A 21104-nucleotide genomic window follows, 5' to 3' on the forward strand; every position below is an offset into this window, starting at 1 on the left:
AAGAGTTGCTAATCTTAAAAGAATGTCATTAGTCTGGGATTCAGTGGAGAGTTTTAGTGTCCCATGATGGTCTAAATGCCATTTCAGAGGCTTTTCCACCCTGACTAGAGGAAAATTCTGGAGGAAACGCTAAATCCATGTAATTTTGGCGTGAAAATTGCCAAGTTTAAATATTGAATATCAACTTTTGGCAGTTTCAATCCAAAAATATCACTATTATCAGCCTTTTAAAAGTCCATACCAGTCGAAACCTCCTCCATATACCCTATGCAGGCAGCCGTAATGTACCTCCATATGCCATAAGCAGGCATCCATCTGCACCAGAGACACTTCACACTCCCAGGGATCGATGGGCAGCCTGGACGGCCATAATCCCCCCCCCCTGTCTGACAGACTGACACTAAGACACAGGTAATAGAGCACATCGTAACCGGCACATGAACAGCCTCGGCAGGCGTGATCAATACGGAGCTAAAAGAACAGGTAATATGATATTGATGGACTCAGGGTGAGCAGATGTATGTGTTTCTATGTCTCTCTGTGTGTGTGTGTGTGTGTGTGTGTGTGTGTGTGCGTGTGTGTGTGCCTCTGCGACTGCCCATGCGTGCATGTGTGTCTGAGTTAATGTATCTTTTTACTACACAAATGTATCTTCACCCAACATGACATGCCATTGCATTTGTAGCAGCCACTTGCGCAGCTACAGCTTCACTGTGCTGATCAATCTGAGGCACCGGTGTAGTCATGGGGCCTAACGGAAATCAATGACATGGAGAATATGTTGTTAATATGAGAACTACATTGGCACTTATTCATGAATGGGTCTCAACAGATATATCAGGATGTGAATATTGTAATATTTGTTCTTGAAATATAAAAAAAAAAGAGCAGGGAAATTTCCCAAATGATCTTTAAAACCTAAATTAGTTTCCCAGTCATTAATATGAGGAACAAATGCCTATTTTTTTTCCATTTCCATCACAATATTCCGCAGATAAATAAGCCATCAGTGACTTTTACTGTTAATTCTCAATATCGTTAAAGCATCAAAACATTGTAGTCTAGCCCAGTGGTTCTCAATGTGGGGTCCGGGGACCACCAGGGGTCCTTGAGGGGCTTCCAGGGGGTCCCCAGCAAATTGATGAATTGTTAAACTTCAGCATTATTTCATTTACGAGAAGTTAACACAATTAGAGAATGTAGAAGAATGACTGTTTTGGTCATAGTTTCACTTTTAACTCTCTACCTACAATATGATAGTCATGGTTCTGGACAAAATCATATCTAACAATAAAAATATTCTCAGATTTGGGTCAGAGATTTGGGTCCAAATCTCATCAAATGGGGATCTGTGGCTCTAATATGAAATATGAAAAAGGTTGAGAATCACTGGTCTAGCCTTTGTCTTGATCAAACCAGCTGACAGGACTGAGCAACAGTAAGTCATGTTTAATTCAAAGACCGTTCTCATAAAAATCTCTCTAGATGAAATTATTCTACACAGTTGTGTGAGCCAAAGGCCAGAGTGAAACACCAGAAGTCCAACTCTGGTGGTCCAAAGTATAACGTCATTGACAGCGAAGGGGAAAGTGTCTCAAAGGTCGAAGTAAAAGTCCCAAAGCGAGACAGAGAGACAGAGAAAATTAGGTTAGGTGGTCTCTATTAATCCAAATATAACAGACCCATTTTAAAGTCAGACACAGACAGAGACGGTGAGTTGGCATGGAGGTCAGTATCAAGTGACCAAACATAACGCCTTACACAGCAAGAGGGTGAAGGAGAGGGCGGCGAAATTGTCAGATTTAAGCTCCCAAATAACTTGACACACAGACAGAGAGCGGCCAAATATAATGCTGCGGCCTTCGCAGACTTAAAAATCACGGGCAGCGACTGAAACGGCGACATAAAGGTCGGATTCAGGAGGCCAAATATAACATAACAGACAGCGCACTTGTCCTGATGGAGCCATTAGGATTCCCTCCATGCTGTAGGTCTAAACTAACCTGTCAGCCCCTGTGCTGGCAGCTGATTTAGGGACAGACATGTCACTGCATACAGAGCCAGGGGTTAGGGTCTGTCCTGCCCACCCATGAAGCACCAACACCCCACTTCCACTGCCAACGCTCTGCTCTGCTATCTTCATCTGCTCTGTCCTTCCCCTTAATTGAGCTTGATTGAGTTTTAGCAGCAGTATTAATGTAGATTGACAAGGGGAAATACGGGTGCTACTGTTCTTAAGATGATCCACACCGAGGGTTGAAATCCAAGGTGGTCTCGTGGGGTTGAGACCTCCATGAGAGCTGAAATGTCAGGGTGAGGATCCCTAGAAGTGTCAAAGACAACGACGCAAAAAAAAAACCCCAAGGAGTCTGTGCGTCAGGATCAGGGCCTCCATGAAGTGAATTAAGGAATTAAGGAAACAGAATGTGAATTCAATTGGAATGACAGTAAATTGAATTCCATGAAATTCCACTTCTAAGAGAGTTTGTCTTGACTCGCTAAACATTATAAATCAAACATTATGAATCAAATAAAAGACAGATAAAAAACAAATCAAATACATTCAATCATAATGTGTGTATTACGATTACATTATGCATCACATGCCACCTGAGAGGTCCCTTTAACATTCTATAATATTCAGTATTGATGTGGTGCATATCCTGGTTTGAACCTTAAGACAATGTAGATGCAGTGTGTGTCTCTCCTTTATTCATTTGATAATCATCAGTGAGATCCCTATTTCTCTCTCTCTCTCTCTCTCTCTCTCTCTCTCTCTCTCTCTCTCTCTCTCTCTCTCTTTGTTGCTAAGCACTCACTGCTGTGGTGTTTCTGCTCTGTACTTACCAGAGATCACCTGTCAATCAAACTGTGGGTGGGACTGTTTGATGAAGTTTGAGTTTCTGGCTGAATCACTATTGTGTTATGTCAATCGGTGATAGAGGGTAGCAAAACATAGATTTATTTATATGAAAATGCAGCAGATTATTACTTTAAGTCACTAACTTGATCAATTAGTCAGTCAGTATCAATCAAGCAGCAAAGGCTGTTTTTTGTGTCCTATTTCCCCAGCAAATAACTATATACTCTTTCTAGTCTCTAGTTATATATATCTGTAGCATCCTTCTGTCTTGCCGTCTCCCTCGGCTGCGTCTTCACCGTTTAATCTCCAGAGACTCCCTGTGCTCCCATTTACTCGCTCATTTAGCTGAGCACAAAATTCTCTGCTTCCATTTTAATCAGGATTCAGCCTAACATCTTTTGTCAAACTGCTGTTGACGTTCCATTCCCTCTGGCAGGGCTTGGCTCGGCGATGCCTGCAGACTCATTCTCTCTCTGTGTGTTCTCCTCCTCCACCACAGCATCGAACCCCAAGAGCCCCGACTGGTTATTACTGGGAAGCCTGGCTCTTCCCAGTCACATTCCCCCTCTCTCTCTCTGTCATTCCTCCCAGTCTCTGCTGGTCTGGAATGGCTGCCGAGGCCACACTAATGCACTGCAGTACATGATGGCCTGGCTGGGATGGGGCCATAATTCGTTCCATTCCTTTTTATTAAACCCGTAGCCACACTGTTATTAGTGCTTGGTGAAGAGGGTTGCTCTGTAACAGCGTGATGTCTTCCATATGTGATGTTACTGCCATCCCAGAGAGAGAGAGCGGGGAGAGACAGATGAGACGGAGCCTGTTCCTCTAATAGCAGAGTTTGGTTTGAATAAGGCCTAAGTGACGTTGAGTAGGATATGGTCTCATAGCGGCATGGAAGAAGAGTCTAATGCATCAGCGCAGGACTTCAAGAACAGAACATTTCTCATTCTCATCACGACCATATCTGCAGCGGCAGCAATTGTAGAAGCCCCCTTTAATGCATTTATTCTGCGTCTGTTCTGCAATAGTACTGGATACAATTTGTACTCCCATACCATTCAGTTGAACCAAAATAGTCTACACTACCAGTCAAAAGATTGGACACACCACATTTTTCTTTATTTTTACTATTTTTCACATTTTAGAATAATGGTAAAGACATCAAAGCTATGAAATAACACAAGTGGAATTATGCAGTGACCAAAAAAGTGTTAAACAAATCAAAACTATGAATGCTTTGTATGTTATGTTTTGAATATAAAAAAAGATGCAATCATTTAAAGTTTTGTTTTTGCTCTGCTATAAAATTGGAAAATGTCACTTACACCCCCTTCTGTTCTTAACCCTCATGTTGTCCCTGTACTGCGTGTGTGTGTGTGTGTGTGTGTGTGTGTGTGTGTGTGTGTGTGTGTGTGTGTGTGTGTACACTTCTAGTCAAGTTTGGACACACACATTTCTCTTTAGTTTAGAATAATAGTAAAGACATGAAATATGAAATAACACAAATGGAATCATGCAGTGACCAAAAAAGTGTTAACAAATCAAAACAATCTTATATTTTAGATTCTTAGTAGCCGCCCTTTGCCTTGATGGAAAGGCAAAGGCTTTGGAAAGAAATTCATACATCACTATTTATATTTGTCTAAAAAAACAGATTGCAAGCATTTAAGCATAAGCCTTTAGATCAAAATGGCTTTAAAAGAATGAAAAACATAGTACATTCAATCAGGTGTGTCCAAACTTTTGACTGGTAGTGTATTTTAATACAAAACTATAGCGTCTCTCAAACAACTAGTTTCCACGTCGTTCCTTGTAGGATCTGGTGGCTTCAAAGAGAGCAAATCTTTTTTTCCAACCAGCTACTCTTGGGGATGGAGTACAAGTGCAGCAGCAGTTCTTCAAGCTTGCATTAAAAAGAAGTGGGACTTTGACAGTGACATCTGTACCTGTGTGTGCTTCCTCTCCTTCTCTTTGGCAGAAATCATGTTCTATTCTGAACGCTTGTTATATCCCCATGGTATTTCAGCACTTTCAACCTTTTGATGGGTCACCGGAGCCTGGAGCAGATAATCTCAAAAATACAAATCAGCTTCATACAGGTTGTGATGTCTCCTGTAGATTAATGGGCTCTCTGACTGGTGTGATACATCAACCTGAGCTACAGAGAAAACCTAATGACTCTCCTCCACAACCTGTGAGGAGCGGCGTATATCGTACGCAGCCCTGACAGCAGAGATGTCTTGCAAATGGGCAGAAATAACCGGGGAGTCTCTGTTCATGTCTGAGACACACGACGCTGCAGAAGTCAGAATATTAATGGATTCAGTTCTCTCAGCCTCTCTATGTATTTTTAACTTCTTAGTGAATTGATCATTGCTGTGACAATACATCAGCGAACGTGTGAGCTAATCAAGGGGTTTGTTCCTAAATATTGCATTTTGAAAAAATAAATGTTGGAAGTCTTGATTCACTATTTCAAAAATAAAGATAATGACAAGGGAGAGAAAACCAGAGATGCTCCACACAATAAACATAAAAAAGGGGAGATGCACACAAACACAGAACTGTAATTCATGTTTTTGTGTTGCATTTTTACTATGAACAAATCAGACTCACTTCTGACCATAACACCAGTAAATTAGTGCAAAAATTAGTGTTTATCCCAGTTTCAGTTTCAGTTTGTTATAAAAAATTACAGATGAGTCATCAAAGCTGGTATTCTTTGAAGTAAAAGTCTTAGGAAAGTTAATGTCCAATAATACACCATAATGAGTTTTATTTTCAAACCACCAGTAAGTGTTTACAAATGGTACATATTTCATTTTATAATTAAACTCTTCTCGTTTTACATGCCTTTATAAATAATAGAAAAGCAGCATAGGTCTATATGGTTTTATGTTGAGGCCACACAGTCGATACTTTGTCGTGCACTGAAAGTCAATCCCGCATTCACATACACATACCATATAAAATCAGCACATAAACAAAGCATCCCTGAAATAATTTAACAATCAGCTCATGAATGACATTATTGTTATATAGCGCGAAACTGCGTGCCGCTTCGTTCCCTTCTTTCGAGGCGATGCTCCAGAATATAATGAATTCATTGTTCGGTGGAACACATGCAGCGGAGAAATGAAAGCTTCTGTTTCATATATCACTCAGCAATAATTGAACAAATGTGTTTCCCCTCTTATTTGGAGGGGGGGTGAAAAAAGCTTCAAAGGGTTCCTTTTTAATTTGGAGGGGAAAAAAAGAAATTTGGGGTCAAATTTAGAGCGAGATATTTCTGTCAGGGCTTGTCAGAGGGGAACAACCTAAACATTCGACGTTGTGAAGACATGTCTGATAGACTGGGACAGCAGGACGGGCTTTGATGTTGCTGAAATACGGCTCTGGGTCTTTCCACAGTAAAGATGACGAATGGATGAAAATTTCTCTGGGTAACGTTAAACTGACAGTGGCTGTATATCACGCTGGGTTTTTGTACGAGTGGATAAAAAGTTAGAACTGAGCGATGCAAATGCTGTCTGAGTGGATACTAAAAGCTGGGCACGCACACACACACACACACACACACATTTAAAAACACACACACACACATGCACAAACGCACACCCTCGCCACAAGTCACACACCATGCACACACGCACGCTCGCTGAATCAAATTCAGGATGAGTAAAACAATACCCTACTGTTGTCCATACTAAAATATCTCATACCAAACAACTTGGGATATCACACTGTCATTATAAGAGACAGGCTAACATTTCAGCATTGATTGTAGGGCTGAAACTGTATGGAATTTTCCAAATTCAGATCAGAAAGTAATGTAATATGGGGAGCTGAGGGGGGCTGTTGGGCTGTTAAAAATGTAAAGTAGCCTATTATCCATGTGAATGAGCTGTATCGATTTGAATAAAATACTTTCCTTTCTTTCCAAGTCCTGCAGCTTCTTTTCTACAACCATCTGTTATGTTCAGTATAAGGTTATTTATTGCTGGCATCATAAAGCCTTAAGGCCGAACCAAATGTCCCAGAAGGCTTTCAGGTGACATAACCACACCCTGTGGCGGCCATATTGGAGGACCTCAGCTCTTGGGCAACAGTGGCTGTGAACGGCTGATGGCATTTCCTAACTTGTCTCAACAGAATTCAATAGTCATAGTTAATTTCTGTGCTGTTTTTGACTGGGAACTGATCATTTCATCACTGATTCATTTGATAGATTTTGTGTTTAGATAATATCAGCTTGTTAGCTAGCTAATCAGCTATCAGTCCTGTTGTTAACTCATCTGATTTTCATCTTACACTCATCTGATATCTAGTAGAAGCTAGCCTTAGTAGTAGCTAGTAGTCACATGTGAACACTATCAGTTGTTTTGTTAAATTAGCATACTGGATAGTTAGCTAGCTAACGATGCCAAAAACGAACTGTTTGTTCACTGAGCTGCTGCTTTTCAAGCTACAACTTGAAAAGACAAGACAGTTTCTTGTGCCACAGTAGCCTAAATTTGGAAACAAATCTACCTCATCAGACTACTCATTACTGAACTGACCTACACCCACATTACACCATCTTTTTCAGGTATCTCTCGTTTTCTTTCCTGGTTGTTCCATATTTAGCCATTATTTGCGCACAGCCAGCTCTTTGGACCTCCATGATGGCAGCAGATGTGGTTGCTATGGGAGATTTGTGACGCAACTGCAAAGCCTCTATAACTGAACATAGTCCAGCAAAGAGTTAATGAATTTTTCGACCCATCCCCCACACGATCTGACTTGTGTATGTGTGGTTGTGTGCACCGCAAATTTGGAGAGAGGCCATAGCAGAGCAAGCCAGACAGTAGGAAGACAGAAAACATGCCTGGCTGGGTGTGAAGGTGGTAGTACCTGTTTTGTGTAGACGCTGACATCAAATTTCCTCCATCACAAACACCACAGCATTCATTCTCCTTATTCACTCGCAGTATGGCAATGGTCAAAAGTCTTCAACTGAAAAGAATTTGACCTTTTTTTTTTTTTTTGTCTTGTTCCAGTTAGAAATTCAGGGAGAAATGCCACTTTCAGTTTTCCCTTTAGCTTTTTATTTTAATTTGAGCTGTAATATAATGTTTCCTGCCTAATTTTAGTCTTAGATACCTGGAAAAGAGAGGAAAAACAAACTCTAAAACAGTAAAAGATGCATGAAACGGCAGTCATGGCAATACCACCACAACATGCCTCCTAATTACCTCAATACTGGGCTATAATTGATGGGAGGGATAGGCTGACATCATGGCATGGCAAGGTCCCTGATTTCTTTATCCGCGCTGCTTTTCAACAGCACATTATTAACATCATTTAAGGTTTCCTCCGCAGTCGTACCCCCATCTCGCTGGACATGGGGGGGACGGAGAGACAGGGAGCATTGTTCTACCGAAAGAGCCCCAGCTGGATCCAATGGCTTCAAGCAGACCCGGCGGTGCGGCAGCTAGCGAGTCCGTCACACAGGTGGCAGGGAAATTACAGTGTACACATACTTCTAGTTTGGACGCCTTCCACTTCTGGAAGTCAATAAAGACTGCGCCGGGCTGCTGCCAACAACTGCAAAAGCTATAGTTGAATGTTGAAGTTTGGTCCATGCCAAGATATTGCTCACTGCTCATAGAGGACAATATGTTTTAATGATCTGATTCAATAAAAAAAAAATGATTCTGATTGGTTCCATTAGATCCTCACAGAATATCACGTCTTCTAGGAGGTGCAGCAATGAACCAATGAGTTTTATTGCTAACAATAGGGCCATTGTCTCTCTCTCTCTCTCTCTCTCTCTCTCTCTCTCTCTCTGTGTGTGTGTGTGTGTGTGTGTGTGTGTGTTTTACCAGTAACCGAGCACCTACTGTATACTGCTTCCTGAATGACAAATTACAACACTGTACATCGCTGCCTCTTATTACATTTTTAAAAGTAAACATAAATTCTTAGACTTCCTGATTGCAAATGATCATTTAGCAACCTTTAGATGACACCATACAGCTCTAAATCTCAGCTCTGTTGTTAACAAAGAACACACACACACACACACACACACACACACACACACACACACAAAACTATACAAGAAAATGTGTAGCTGTCCCATCCTGTCAGTCCTTGTGTAAAGGACTGGGCTTGGCTTTGTGCTCTCTGAACAGTCATTGGTGTCTTTGCTCCCTCTTCTATTATCATGTTTTATAGAGGTTTTGTTATTATTTGGCTTCTTCTAGTTAGCTAGCGCGCTAATTAGATGTGTTAACACAACAGTGATGGATAAATCAGTGGTGAAAGGATCAGTTCCCAGTCAAAAACAACACAGAAATTAACCATGTCTATTGAATCTGTTGAGAGGGCGAAGTCGTACCTTTAGAAACACAATCAGCCGTTCGCAGCCAAAGAGCTGTGGACCTCCAACATGGCCGCCAGAGGGTGCGTTACGCCACCTGAAAGCCCTCTGTTGTGCTAATGTCACATCACCAATCATTACAATCGATAGCAGATATTTTACCTCATTTTACTTCGCAATTACATGTAATTTACTCTGGATAAACTGCGCCTGGTATCACTACCACACAGTGAACATGGTAGTGTGTCATGGCCGCTCTGTAGAACATCACACACAACAACACAGACGCATATCAGCCGTGCATTTGCACACACTTGCATGCATCACACATGTACACAAAACAACACACACAAGCACTCCCTCTCTCTCTCTCTCTCACACACACACACACACTCACACAAATGATTGATTATCAGCTGAGGAGCGGTCAGACCCTGCAGGCCCTCCGGGGAGCCGACCCCAGGCGGAGAGGCCACCCAATCACAGCACATTCCTTCACTGACTCTGTTAGCCGCCCGAGGCCGTACACTTCCTGCTTGACTTTGAACAAAGTCATGTCATCAGAAGTGACGAACCAGGCTTTGTTGTGACTGCCAAACATACAGAAACTCAGATGGGTATTCAAATCCCTTCAAAGACACAACGTGTAGATAGAAACAAATTAATACTGGATCAAATTATGATTGATGACTGATTAACTGAGGCTATGAATGCATTATGAATAAATCATTGAACCAAAAGTAAGTTTCACTTGATTTATCAGATGTTGCTTTACTGCACTTTGATTAATGGACTCACAAACTGTAGTCTGAAAAACCTAATGAAATTAGAATTTGAAATTTTTTCCATTTGAATAGCTATAGCCACCGCTGCAAATAACAAATCGATTCTTCTGCGTAGCTAAATGTTCAATCTATTTAATCACTCCTGTTTTACATTATACAACATTATACAAACCCCATCGATATATTGATGAAACATTACACATCAGGCAGTCTGATGAGAAATAATCTCACCATGCTGAGTTCCTGTTATTGAGTCACACATGTCTGCTGAGTAAAGTGCATTTAAAAAGCGTCCTACTGTTTTTTATCGTAAGTTAAAACACATTGAGCGTAGAATCACATCAACAGAATTATTATTGCGTGAAAATCAACATTAGTCACAGGGATGAGATCCGATCCAAACACCCAACCACCAGGATTAGTCACTGTATAACAGGAACAAGACTGTCTAAAGCTGAATGAGGGGCTCCAGTTACACCTTTTGAGTCCTGCTCAGGTGTGTATGACAGTGTCACGTGTCAGCTATACAGCTTTGTGCCATCAAACCGCCTCTGAGCAGCTGGTGAGGCGAGAAACTGTCAAATCTGTCTCAGTAGCTGTCTGGGAGCAAATCCCTGCTGTGTATGATGAGTAGGATGGATTATCAAGGCAGTATCAAAGTCTGAAGTGTAGTTTTAGCGTGTGTGTGTGTGTGTGTGTGTGTGTGTGTGTGTGTGTGTGCCTCCAGTCCATCAGTTGCATTGTTCAGTCCCATTTCACTCCATGTTTGCTCAGCTGTATAGATGTTCACTGTATTGAATGTGTGTTGATTTGTAGATTTCATGCTAGGCAACATCATGTAAAGTCTAAAAAAAACATTGGGTGACTAATAGGCACAGGTCTGGTTTTATTACAGTCTGTTTTAAAATAGATGCGTTCTGTTCATGCCATAGTCGATCTCAGTTACAGGTAGTAAAATCTTTTGGGGAACAAATATGGAAGAAGTTGGTGAATATTTTTATTTTAAATGAGGAATCAGAGGATGCAAAGAAGTGGAGGTTTAGTCTAGTCCACTTGTTCAAATTGCGGAAAAATGAGAATTAGGGTCACATTATAGCCTACAAACTAGAATTTGGAAATATGTACACAAATTATATTTTTTTATATTTTTAATATTATATTTATTGATGTTTCTGAACAGAACAGAAACTGTACAGACATTTCAGACATTTTTTTCATGGAGGATAAAAAAATGTATGTTTTAAAGTTGAAAATATATAGATAGATATATAGATAGATAGATAGATAGATAGATAGATAGATAGATAATAAAAACAGGAAGAAGACAAAAAAGGGAAAATATTAAATGGCTTTTCGGTGTGTAACTCATAGACACAGGAATTTATATAGCCACTACCACTTCCATACTTGGTGACTCTTGCTTGTAAATGACTGGGTAGAGTAAGTGGAGGCAGACTGCAGAAACACACACATATACTCATACCATGCATGAATATACACACTCATAAAGGCTGGATATAGTAACAATGGTTTTCTTTTCTTATTTTTCCATATTAGTGCTTCGCATTTTCATAAATGACATCTGGTAAAGAAATATAACCCAATAAAATCTAATCTGTAAAGTTATTTCTTGGACGGCTGAAGATAAAGCTTGGGTGGCTGTAGGTATACGTTGCTCGCACGCGCGCTTTTGCTGCTTTCAGGTGCTTCTCGTAAATTCCTAATTCCGAGTTTGAATACCACTCATAATACAATTAGGCTACTTTTGGTCGGAAATAATAAGAAAGTCGAACGTGTAACAACGTAGTTCTTTGATTGCTGTTGTTTTATTTAGAGTCCGCACTCTGCAAGTTACTCCAAGATCTGCACCAGCAGCAACAATAAATATCCACGATATTGCACCTGTAGCAGCTTGGGAGCAACTTGCAATGTGCAGACTCTACCTTTCTTTTACGCATTGTATTCTGTCCAGCATTTGGGATGAGCATGTTTTTAAATTGTTTTATTTTCGAAATAACAACACAGAACTGGCAGAATGGCAGAATGAAGGGGAGAAAGTATGTAGGTATGTAGCCTAATTGATATTTGAATTAATGAATATGTCCAAAGATTTTTGCTCTGATAAATTAACATCTAAACTTTAAACAAAGAGTGAAAATAGAACATACAATCCCATATATTTGCATAGAAAACATAGATAAACAGTACCACTTGGTTGGCTCGTTCAAGTACGCTCAACCGTTAGTTCTGATGTTTCCGACAACACGTGAAGGCAGCATTTCTCATCCGCGGCAGTCTCGCGGAACGGCTTTGCCGCGAAAAACAAAGAATAAACTGCAAGGAAAAAGTCCCGAGTAAAAAGTCCCAGGTAAAACCGCGAAAATTACAGTATGGTATCTAACATTAGCTTGTGTTAAATATATAATTAAGCTATATTTAACTATCTGTGAGTCGATAATCAGGTAAAATCCCATAATATAACAGGAAAGATTCACCTGAGGTCAGTTGAGGTGTGATGATAGGGGACAGTTGAACGTTAGCTAGCCTTAGTTAAATCATTAATCAACCACAACATTTTTTTATTCGATAATAACGGCTGTCCAGGTGAATTCATAATCCTAGCCAATGTTAACTGTCTGTGTTACATTTGTTTCTCCACCTCACAGAGTCTGTAACCTTACTAAATTGGAATAATAGTCAGACTGTGAGTAAACAACATGGCTGCCCAGAGCTATGTCGCCATCTCTGAGCTGCACCCCAACTTCTCACATCCTGTGAGTTAAGATGATTTTCATTTCATAAACCAGCGATTTCATATCATTTTCATCGCACAACAGGCCTTAAAACACAGCAACAGAGTCTGATAGCCTTGAATATTTTTTCAAATGTAGTTATATGCTACTCTGGCAATTTAGGCTTATGGTTCGGCATTGCTTGTTAATTGTTAACTGTTAACGTTACCCCTTATGTAAGTGGTTGCTGTTTAACATTGAATCCAGATGAGTCAATACATTACCATTGCTCTTGTTTTGTTTTTTCAGACGGTGGCTGGTGTCATCATTGGAAAAACTGATGTCAGGAGCTTCCCTGACAGAAAAAGTTAGTTTCAATGACATCTTTCATATTACTGCACTTAATAAACTTGCATTTTTTCAAAGGCAAATTCTTGAACCCAGCATTGCAGCACTGTGTCTTGTAACGCTACCGTCCTCTGCTGGCGAGGAGCTGAACTGCAACCCTCCATCCAAGTTTCTGTCTCTCTTCTTCTTTGGCATAGTTATCTTCAACAGACCTAGAAAACAAAGTAAAAAGACACATTCCTGACCCAGACACAAACTAAACCCATACATCTGGATTTCAGATATTGGTTTTGACAGATTCACTTTTGGCTTCACCATCAAGGACTCGCCAGACTACTTCATCAACGTGACAGCCTGGGGAAACGATGGGTACATCAACGGGCTCTCCGGCAGCTTCAGCATCGGAGACTATGGTGAGGAAGTCTCTCGTGAATATCCTTTAAAGTTTATGGATTTGAGAAAAATAAAAGAAGGTCTTAATTCATCAACATGCCTCAGTCCACTCATGGATATTTGTGTTGAAACAGCAGCACAGGATTTCTTGAATTGGCAAGATTTTGAGTAAAAAATTAGGCCTCTGTGGTGTCTAATTTTGATTTTGTCATGTCTTACCCCAAAATATACAAATTTTAAGTCATTGAATTTCAACAACAAGACCTTAAAAGTCATTGAAAATCCCTTAAATTTGATATCCAAGTGAGTGAGGGAACCCTGCTCTCTGTTTTGATAGCACTGGTTTAAATCAATGTCTTGTTTTGTTAAACTGGCATTTGGTGATGTATTTTTTGACTTGTAATGTATATACACAACATCTTCACTTACTGTCTTTTTCAGTCACCATTGACAATCCTTTAGTTGTCACTAAAGACCCAGAGAAAGAGGACAGATTCTGCCCTGCAACACCAAGGTAATAAACACTTCTAATGCAGGTGTTGTCGTCTTCTACTTTCCTGTGTGAATCGTTGCGTTCACCCTGCATTGCTTGTAGACAGCTAGAGGGAACTGAGGTAATGCTATGTATTTGGTGATGTAATGCGGTGTAATGCCAAAGATGACAGTGTAAAGGGCTGACTGGTTCAAAAAGGCCCGTATCCTCTCTGCTATCTCAGCTTCTACAGGCTGCTGGTGACGGAGGCTCATTCCCAGGTGCGACTGTGTGCTGACATGGATACCATCAACCGGCTGCTGCCTCTGATCCACCTGCCAGTGAAGGACTCCAGGGATTTCTACTCTCTGGGAGACATCGTGGCCAACGGGCAGAGCCTGGACGGCAACGTGATAAACATACTGGCTGCAGTCAGATCGGTAGGGCGAGATCTGGGTTGTATCAGATTATTTCAGTATTAAAGGAAAAATTCAACTGTTACACTGTTAGATAGCATCAATCTGGGATGTTCAGTGCATTCCAGGAGTTATTTTGCGATGTAGTGTTGTAATTCACTTTTTTGGTGAACCCACTTTCCCTCAACCTGCCTCGTCTACTTCTGCTTCAGTTAGTGATTTCCTACATTTCCCAGAATGACTTTCGACAACCCTGTATACGTCTTGGTGGAGAGAGCGATAGCAATAGTGATAGCTCAGTACATTTTTCATGTTAAGAAAAAGTGAAAGTGGACAGAGAACAATGCCCCATATGTTGTATTTCACACATTACAGACGACAGATCCGCAAAGATGCAAGCTGTGGCTGCATTGCATTCTGGTCTCTCTCCTGCTCCTGTGGGTGGAGAAATTGGTCTCTCTCCTCTTCTACGATGGATTTCTCCCTGTATGACTGTTGAACGTCTCTTGGTGCAAAATGGCGGCTCTAGAAAGAAGCCCTCGCTCTTTGATTCTGAGGGACTGACACCAAAACCTGACGTTTACCGCTGATGTTGTAGATCCTGAAACATTTTCTGCTGTCAAACTCCATTGTAGCTGCTGGAAATGTTTGGAAATGATTTCAGATTGTCGACGTTTGGCCAGTAAAATACACCACCAAACAACAAAATGTTTGTCTCAAAAGTTAAAGTGTTTTAGGGTGGATTTTTCCTTTAAGAGCTTGTGACTCAACGATCATTGGTTTGAAACATGGGTGGGTCAGTTGGCCAACAGTAGAGGATTGTGGTAGTAATGGACACTTCCAAGATAAGTTTTTGTTGCTGAATCAGCCAGTCAAGGTTCCCACTGGATTATCATTTTTGAGAGGTGTATGTGAGACAGGGAAAATCGGGGCGTTTGATAAATTCTCTGGGGAAGTCAGGGAATTTCAGGGAATTTTTCAAATGGATCGCTTTACAGGAATATACCAGAATGTATTTTCCAACTTGTTTCACACACTGATTGCATTAGTTGGTGGTTTTCAGTGTTTTTTCCTCCACATCAAGCCCAACTGTAGTGGAAACCAGACTGATCAACTTTTCTGAGCTGAAAAACAAAATTAACAAACCGGGGAGGAATAAAGTTTTTAGGTCATGGAAGCGCTTTTATGTTATAAAAGTCGTGGAAAAGTCAAGGAATCTTCCATCAGGGCTTCATGGTGGGAACCCTGATAAGCATGAAGCAGGGCGTTGTTGAGCATGCATGCTTAACAAATCTTCCTTGTCTAAGAAAAAGTAAAAAAAAAAAAAAAAAAAACATGTAAAGGTTAGTTTACTTCATATTAACACATTATTACTTCACAAATCAAATGAAATCACCTAAAAGAGTATTTTGTATCCGTATTGTTTAGTGTGGTTATACTAATAATAATAATGATAATAATCTTTATTTATATAGCACTTTTTGAAACAGTTACAAAGTGCTTTACAATCAAAATAAAAGAAAGTCCAAACAACAGTATCTACTAAAAGAGAAAAAGTAAAATAACAACAATAAGATGGAACAATAAAAGGCAAAAACAGCATAAAAGCAACATAATAAAAGGCAGTAACATCATAAAAAAGGATTATGTGGTTTTATGGTTATTGGTCTTTGTTTGCCTGTAACACATTAATGCAAAGTCTTGCTATAAGGCCCTAAAGAAACGCCTCAGAGTTCAGAATGAGGCCGGATCCTGCACTTAATGTCACTACAGTTTTTTTTACAGGAAAAGGAAAGATATTGTGATAGGAACTTCAGATAATTGTGTTTACGTTTTTTTCAGATTGCCGAGCCGAAGCAGTTCACCACTTCAGACGGACGCAAAGGGCAGAGGCTGGAAGTGAAGCTCTTTGATGACTCTGTCACTTCCTTCTCCTTAGTCTGGTGAGTCATGGGCATTTATTAATTTGGAAAATGAATAAAGCATCATTATTTTTTTGCCTTTGTGCCATATTCCATCTTTTGGCCCCTTGGATCGCTGCCCTGTAACTTTAGGTTACCACAAATTTAGTTTGGTGACATCCAGCTTTAGGTTGACCCCCTGAACCTCTGTACTGCATGTGTGTTTGATTTTCACCATGTTCTCCCTGGAGTAACTCCCTGACCTCTCCATCACACACAGCTGGGACAGAGAAGCCATTCAGCTCGTACAAACCCTGATACCAAAGGAGACGGGTAGGTTAACAGTGGCTGCTCCTTCTCAGCCGCAAACTGAATCTTTACTTAACCTTTATTCCTTTCTGTCATGTCCCATTAAGATAGCAAACTCTTTTTCAAGAGAAATATGCAAGTGGAAATTCGAGATTAACTTTGTGTTTATATTTGAGAAATCTTACCGTCGTTTTGCCTTTTATTCTTCACTCAAAGTGCTCTTCATCGCGGATGCAAAGATTGGTTTTGACAGCTTTCGCAACTGTATGGCAGCAACGGTTAACTCCAAAACCATTATCACTGTCAACCCTGGTAAGGAAATCACAGCGACATTTACAAATGTATAGGATCTGATGTAGCTCTCCCTTGTGGTATTAAACAAGGATAAGCTGGAAAGGTGGAAAATGATTCCAGTTAAGTTAGTCTACTCTACCTGTCACTTTGGAAGTTTACTAGCCTTTGTTTGTAGGTCCTTTATTTCCATTCAAAAAATCTGATTTTTAGAACAAATTCTGGCCAACCACAGCCCACACTAGTCATGGTGTACAACAGAAGAAAAAATATCAGTTTTCTTGCCCTGGAATTAGCATACAGTATATTCAATGAGACGTATTCCTTGTTGCTGTCAAAGTCAATTATAATGTGATCTCAGACACCAAGGAGGCCAGCCTGCTGTTCAGCTATGCCAAGCAGGTTTCTGAGTCCGGGGCTCTGGATGAAGATGAGAAGCCTGAAAATGTGCCTGGTAGGAAACAGCGAAGACTACATCATATCTTTATCCCTTGCAAAATCAAAGCAGAAAAAAGCGTCTTTGAAATTTTCATCATTTCAACCAATTAGTTGATTGATTTGAGTCTTTAAAGTGTCCTCCATCGATCATCATTGAAGCTCTTTTGTTAAGCATTGAATTAATTCACTGTGGCAACACTTACACTTTTGCCATTTTGTCATTTCAATGTGATTTTGGAGATCTGATAATGAAGATCAGATGATATGAGGTCAGATCACTGTGTGCCAACGCACGGCCCGAAAATGTCTGTTCTGCATCTCCCATTGTTCTATTAATTTAAGTATGTGTCCGCATTACTTTTTCCCCCCTGCCCCTCCATCTCTTTATGTTACTCATATTCACATTGTGGTTTGCTTGCATCCGTAGTATGTAGATTTTTTTCCTCTTCTACTCATTCTAATACTGTAAGCTCTTATCTTGAAGTTAAAAAAAATCCTTTGTATGTCTCATCCTAACATCTTATTTTTCTTATTTCTTTTCCTAGCATTTCTTTCACACACAATCATTCCTGGGTCACAAGAATATAGTCAGTGCACTAAGGCTCTGATTTGCACTCCTTACCATTTGTTTCTTGTAATGCTAATGATCTAGGAATGGAAGTTATTCCGCTGTTGCAATAGTAAGTGTCAGCTGAATGCCCAAAATGTAAAATGTAAATGTAGAATTTGGATCACAATACAAGCATGATCACTTCCATGTCTGGTTTGAAGATCTGTGGGCAATGAGCAAAAACAGAATGAGTAAAATCTGATTTTTGTGCATCCAGTCCTATCACTTAATGTTTCCCGAAGTGAAAAATTATTATCAGATGACGAAAACACTGAAATGACAAGTGCAGCCCGTCTCATAGCCTGCCTCGTCTTGACTCAGTGTTTGATAAATACAAAGCTGCAGACGTCAACATGCGGTGTTGTTTTTGTCCAGTGGATTCCATCAGTGATGTTTACACAGTGAGCCAGCTGAAGCAGAAGGCCCAGGACAGTCCTGAGGCTTTCTTTGGCATCACTTACAGCTTCATCTCCAAGCTGGACCTCGACGCTTCTCTCTCAAAAGTCATCAGGACCCGCTGGTAAGTTCATCGAGAGTGGATGCATTATCAAATAGTTACTATATTAACCTCTTACACCCATTACAAATGCATGTTACAAGCCAAAGCTTTGTTCAAACCCACAGAACTTTATTTTCAATTCTAGTCGAGATCCAAAGGTTTCCAAAGATTTGACCAAATATGTCAGGCTGAATTACAGGGAAATGCGTATAAAATGATGCATAAGACATCTAGATTTTTTCCATTTAATGTAATGGCACAGTCATAAAAAAATGGCATCTTGGTTTGAATATTTCTCAGTATGAGCGTGCTGTAACTTCAGTGACGCATTGGAACAAGCAAATTCAGAATATGTATTTGTATGTGACATTGTCATACAGTAGGGAAAAAAAATCTAACTGTGAAGCTACTTAAGGGGAAATTTAAAGGGAAATCAGGGTGCAAGGGGTTAAATAAAATCATTTATATCAAAACTTTCTAATCTCTCGATCGTGATTCAAGGCTGTGCTTAAAACAACCTCAAACACTCAAACACTGGATTTCATTTTATATAACTAGGGAGGAGAATCACAATGTGAAATTGATGTGATTTAGGAGGAGAATGAGAGGTGTTGGCACAGGAAATGCAAGTCAACTGAGGTGGGGAGGTAAATAGTGGTGAAACACTGTGGGTAAAGTAGAATCTCTCCTCTCGATCACTCGTCATAACCTCCAGCTACTAAACAATCCTTCGATCAGTCTATTTCCTCTGCTCTCCCAGCTCCAGGTGTAAGTACCAGGTGACTGAGGACCTGCAGAGCTGCACCAACTCGCTGTGTCCGGGCAGGGAACAGGGCGTGTCAGCGAGCACGGGCTTCGACCTGCTGGTGGACTTCACAGATCACACCGGCACCCTGCAGGCCTGCTCCCTCCGAAGCCCCGTCGCTGAGAAGACGCTCGGCTGCACTGTCAGTACACCTGCAGCACACACAGACAACTCTTTAGATATAAGTATATAGTAACTCTTAAAAAGCACCAACCCACTGAGCACTAGACATCATTTCAACGTTGCATCTATACTTTAGCTCTCATACAGCCCAGGATCTTTTTGGGTATGTACAGCCAAGTTTTAGACCAAACAGTAATTACATTATTACATATTTAAACAATGCAACACCTGTAAATATAAAAAAATATGCACCAGAGAAGTCCATATGTACAAGATAATGCTTTAGTTTTTGTCATTTACCCCAGAAGACATAGTCTAATATGTAAAAGTCTATACTAAACTTTCACTTTTAAACCCACTGTAGCCTAATTTTAGCCCAGATGTCTATAACCATTTAGACATCTTTTAAACAGCTAATCAACATAAAATCACTGTGTGTTATGGGTTCAGGTGTAAGAAGTGGACAAAAGGGATTCTGATTATGGTTTTGAATCATCAGTTGTCTATGCAAATATTTACAGTATATATATATATAGACAGAGAGCGGTATAGATCCTGACTTGTGATCACAGGATGCATAGGGCATGATCTCTCAAAAGCCCAGCTAAGAGGCCACATGTCTGCTTTCTCACTATACCAGTAATACTTAATTCTTCTCCCACAACTGTATTGACTATTTACCTTTAACATTATGTAAAAATGTAGGAGTGTCTGGCGTGCCAAGTTCAGATCTGTGCAGGTTTGGAAAGTCTGGGAAATGGTTGACATGAATAAGTGAATTTGATAATATCCAGGTCTCAATGAGTTTGGGAATAACAGAGAAATCTGGGAAATTATAAAGAAAGAATTATTTGATGTTCAGTCCTGATATACATGTGAATATATGTACATAGAATAACCCTCAGGTATAAAGTGATAAGTCCAGGAATATTGCTCAGCCACTGTCAGCATACATCATATTGAATGCTGTACAATATCTTCAAATCCAGTTAAAAACAACATAGTCTTGGAAAAAGTATGGAATTTTAAAATGATAAATGTAGGAACCTTGTGTGTCAGTGAGATAATCTGGTGTGTGTGTGTGTGTGTGTGGATATGGAAAGGTTTGTTAAACAGCATTTCCATTTCATCCGTTGTAGATAGAGGAGTTTACCAGTTTGACCGAGGAGGGGCGGACTGCAATGAAGTGGAAATTTCTTTTGGAGAGATGCAAAATATATGTGAAGGTGGGTTTCTATTCTCTACTGTACAGTTTAGCTAGAAAAAAAAAAAATGTTAAAAATAATACAAAATGATCATAATATTTTCTAGATCCACCCTTCTACCAAGATGAGGACTGGGATCAAGGGGGCGGTTGTGGCTTGCTCATTGGCCGACCCAGGGGAAGTGAAACAACACATGTCCGCCCTGCTGTGATCAGAAGAAAGTAGAAAGAAGTAGAGCAGAGACCGAACAGGCAAGCAGATATGTTGTGGTTACAGTTGCCCTCTTCAACTGCTGTGATGGGGAAGAATACAAGCCTGACTGCTGAGAGCGACTGAAAAGCTGTTTTTGAAACGTTATGATTGAGATGCACTTGTGCCCAGAGGAATAGATTAGTCATGATTTGAGCATATTTGTGGATAGATGTTTCTACATTTTCTGCATTATTTATTTACCTCTATTTATTCAAAAAATGTGTACTGTTAACTTATTAAATAAACTTTAATATATAGCAATTTATAAACAGTTTAATTGTTTATTTATTAGTAG

The 21104-nt window shown here is 40.1% G+C and overlaps 1 protein-coding gene across 1 annotated transcript; it reads left to right on the top strand.

The window, feature by feature from the left end:
- Positions 1 to 12732: 12732 nt before the first annotated feature.
- Positions 12733 to 21010, top strand: meiob (meiosis specific with OB-fold). The gene is made up of 13 exons (XM_071911856.2): positions 12733 to 12789; positions 13057 to 13114; positions 13377 to 13508; positions 13930 to 14002; positions 14205 to 14400; positions 16219 to 16319; positions 16558 to 16610; positions 16803 to 16898; positions 17239 to 17331; positions 18301 to 18445; positions 19185 to 19371; positions 20492 to 20578; positions 20664 to 21010. Exons 1-13 carry the CDS (start codon positions 12733 to 12735, stop codon positions 20766 to 20768), a joined length of 1383 nt encoding a protein of 460 aa, XP_071767957.2. The 3' UTR covers positions 20769 to 21010.
- The last annotated feature ends 94 nt before the right edge of the window (positions 21011 to 21104 follow it).

This window comes from Centroberyx gerrardi, chromosome 20 (assembly GCF_048128805.1).
Source record: "Centroberyx gerrardi isolate f3 chromosome 20, fCenGer3.hap1.cur.20231027, whole genome shotgun sequence".
Classification (NCBI taxonomy): domain Eukaryota; kingdom Metazoa; phylum Chordata; class Actinopteri; order Beryciformes; family Berycidae; genus Centroberyx; species Centroberyx gerrardi.

Coding starts and splice junctions, on each gene's coding strand:
- meiob (XM_071911856.2), top strand. CDS start 12,733: ATGGCTGCCCAGAGCTATGTCGCCATCTCTGAGCTGCACCCCAACTTC. Junction 13,509..13,929: donor CTTCAGCATCGGAGACTATG/GTGAGGAAGTCT, acceptor TGTCTTTTTCAG/TCACCATTGACAATCCTTTA. Junction 16,611..16,802: donor CCTGATACCAAAGGAGACGG/GTAGGTTAACAG, acceptor CTTCACTCAAAG/TGCTCTTCATCGCGGATGCA.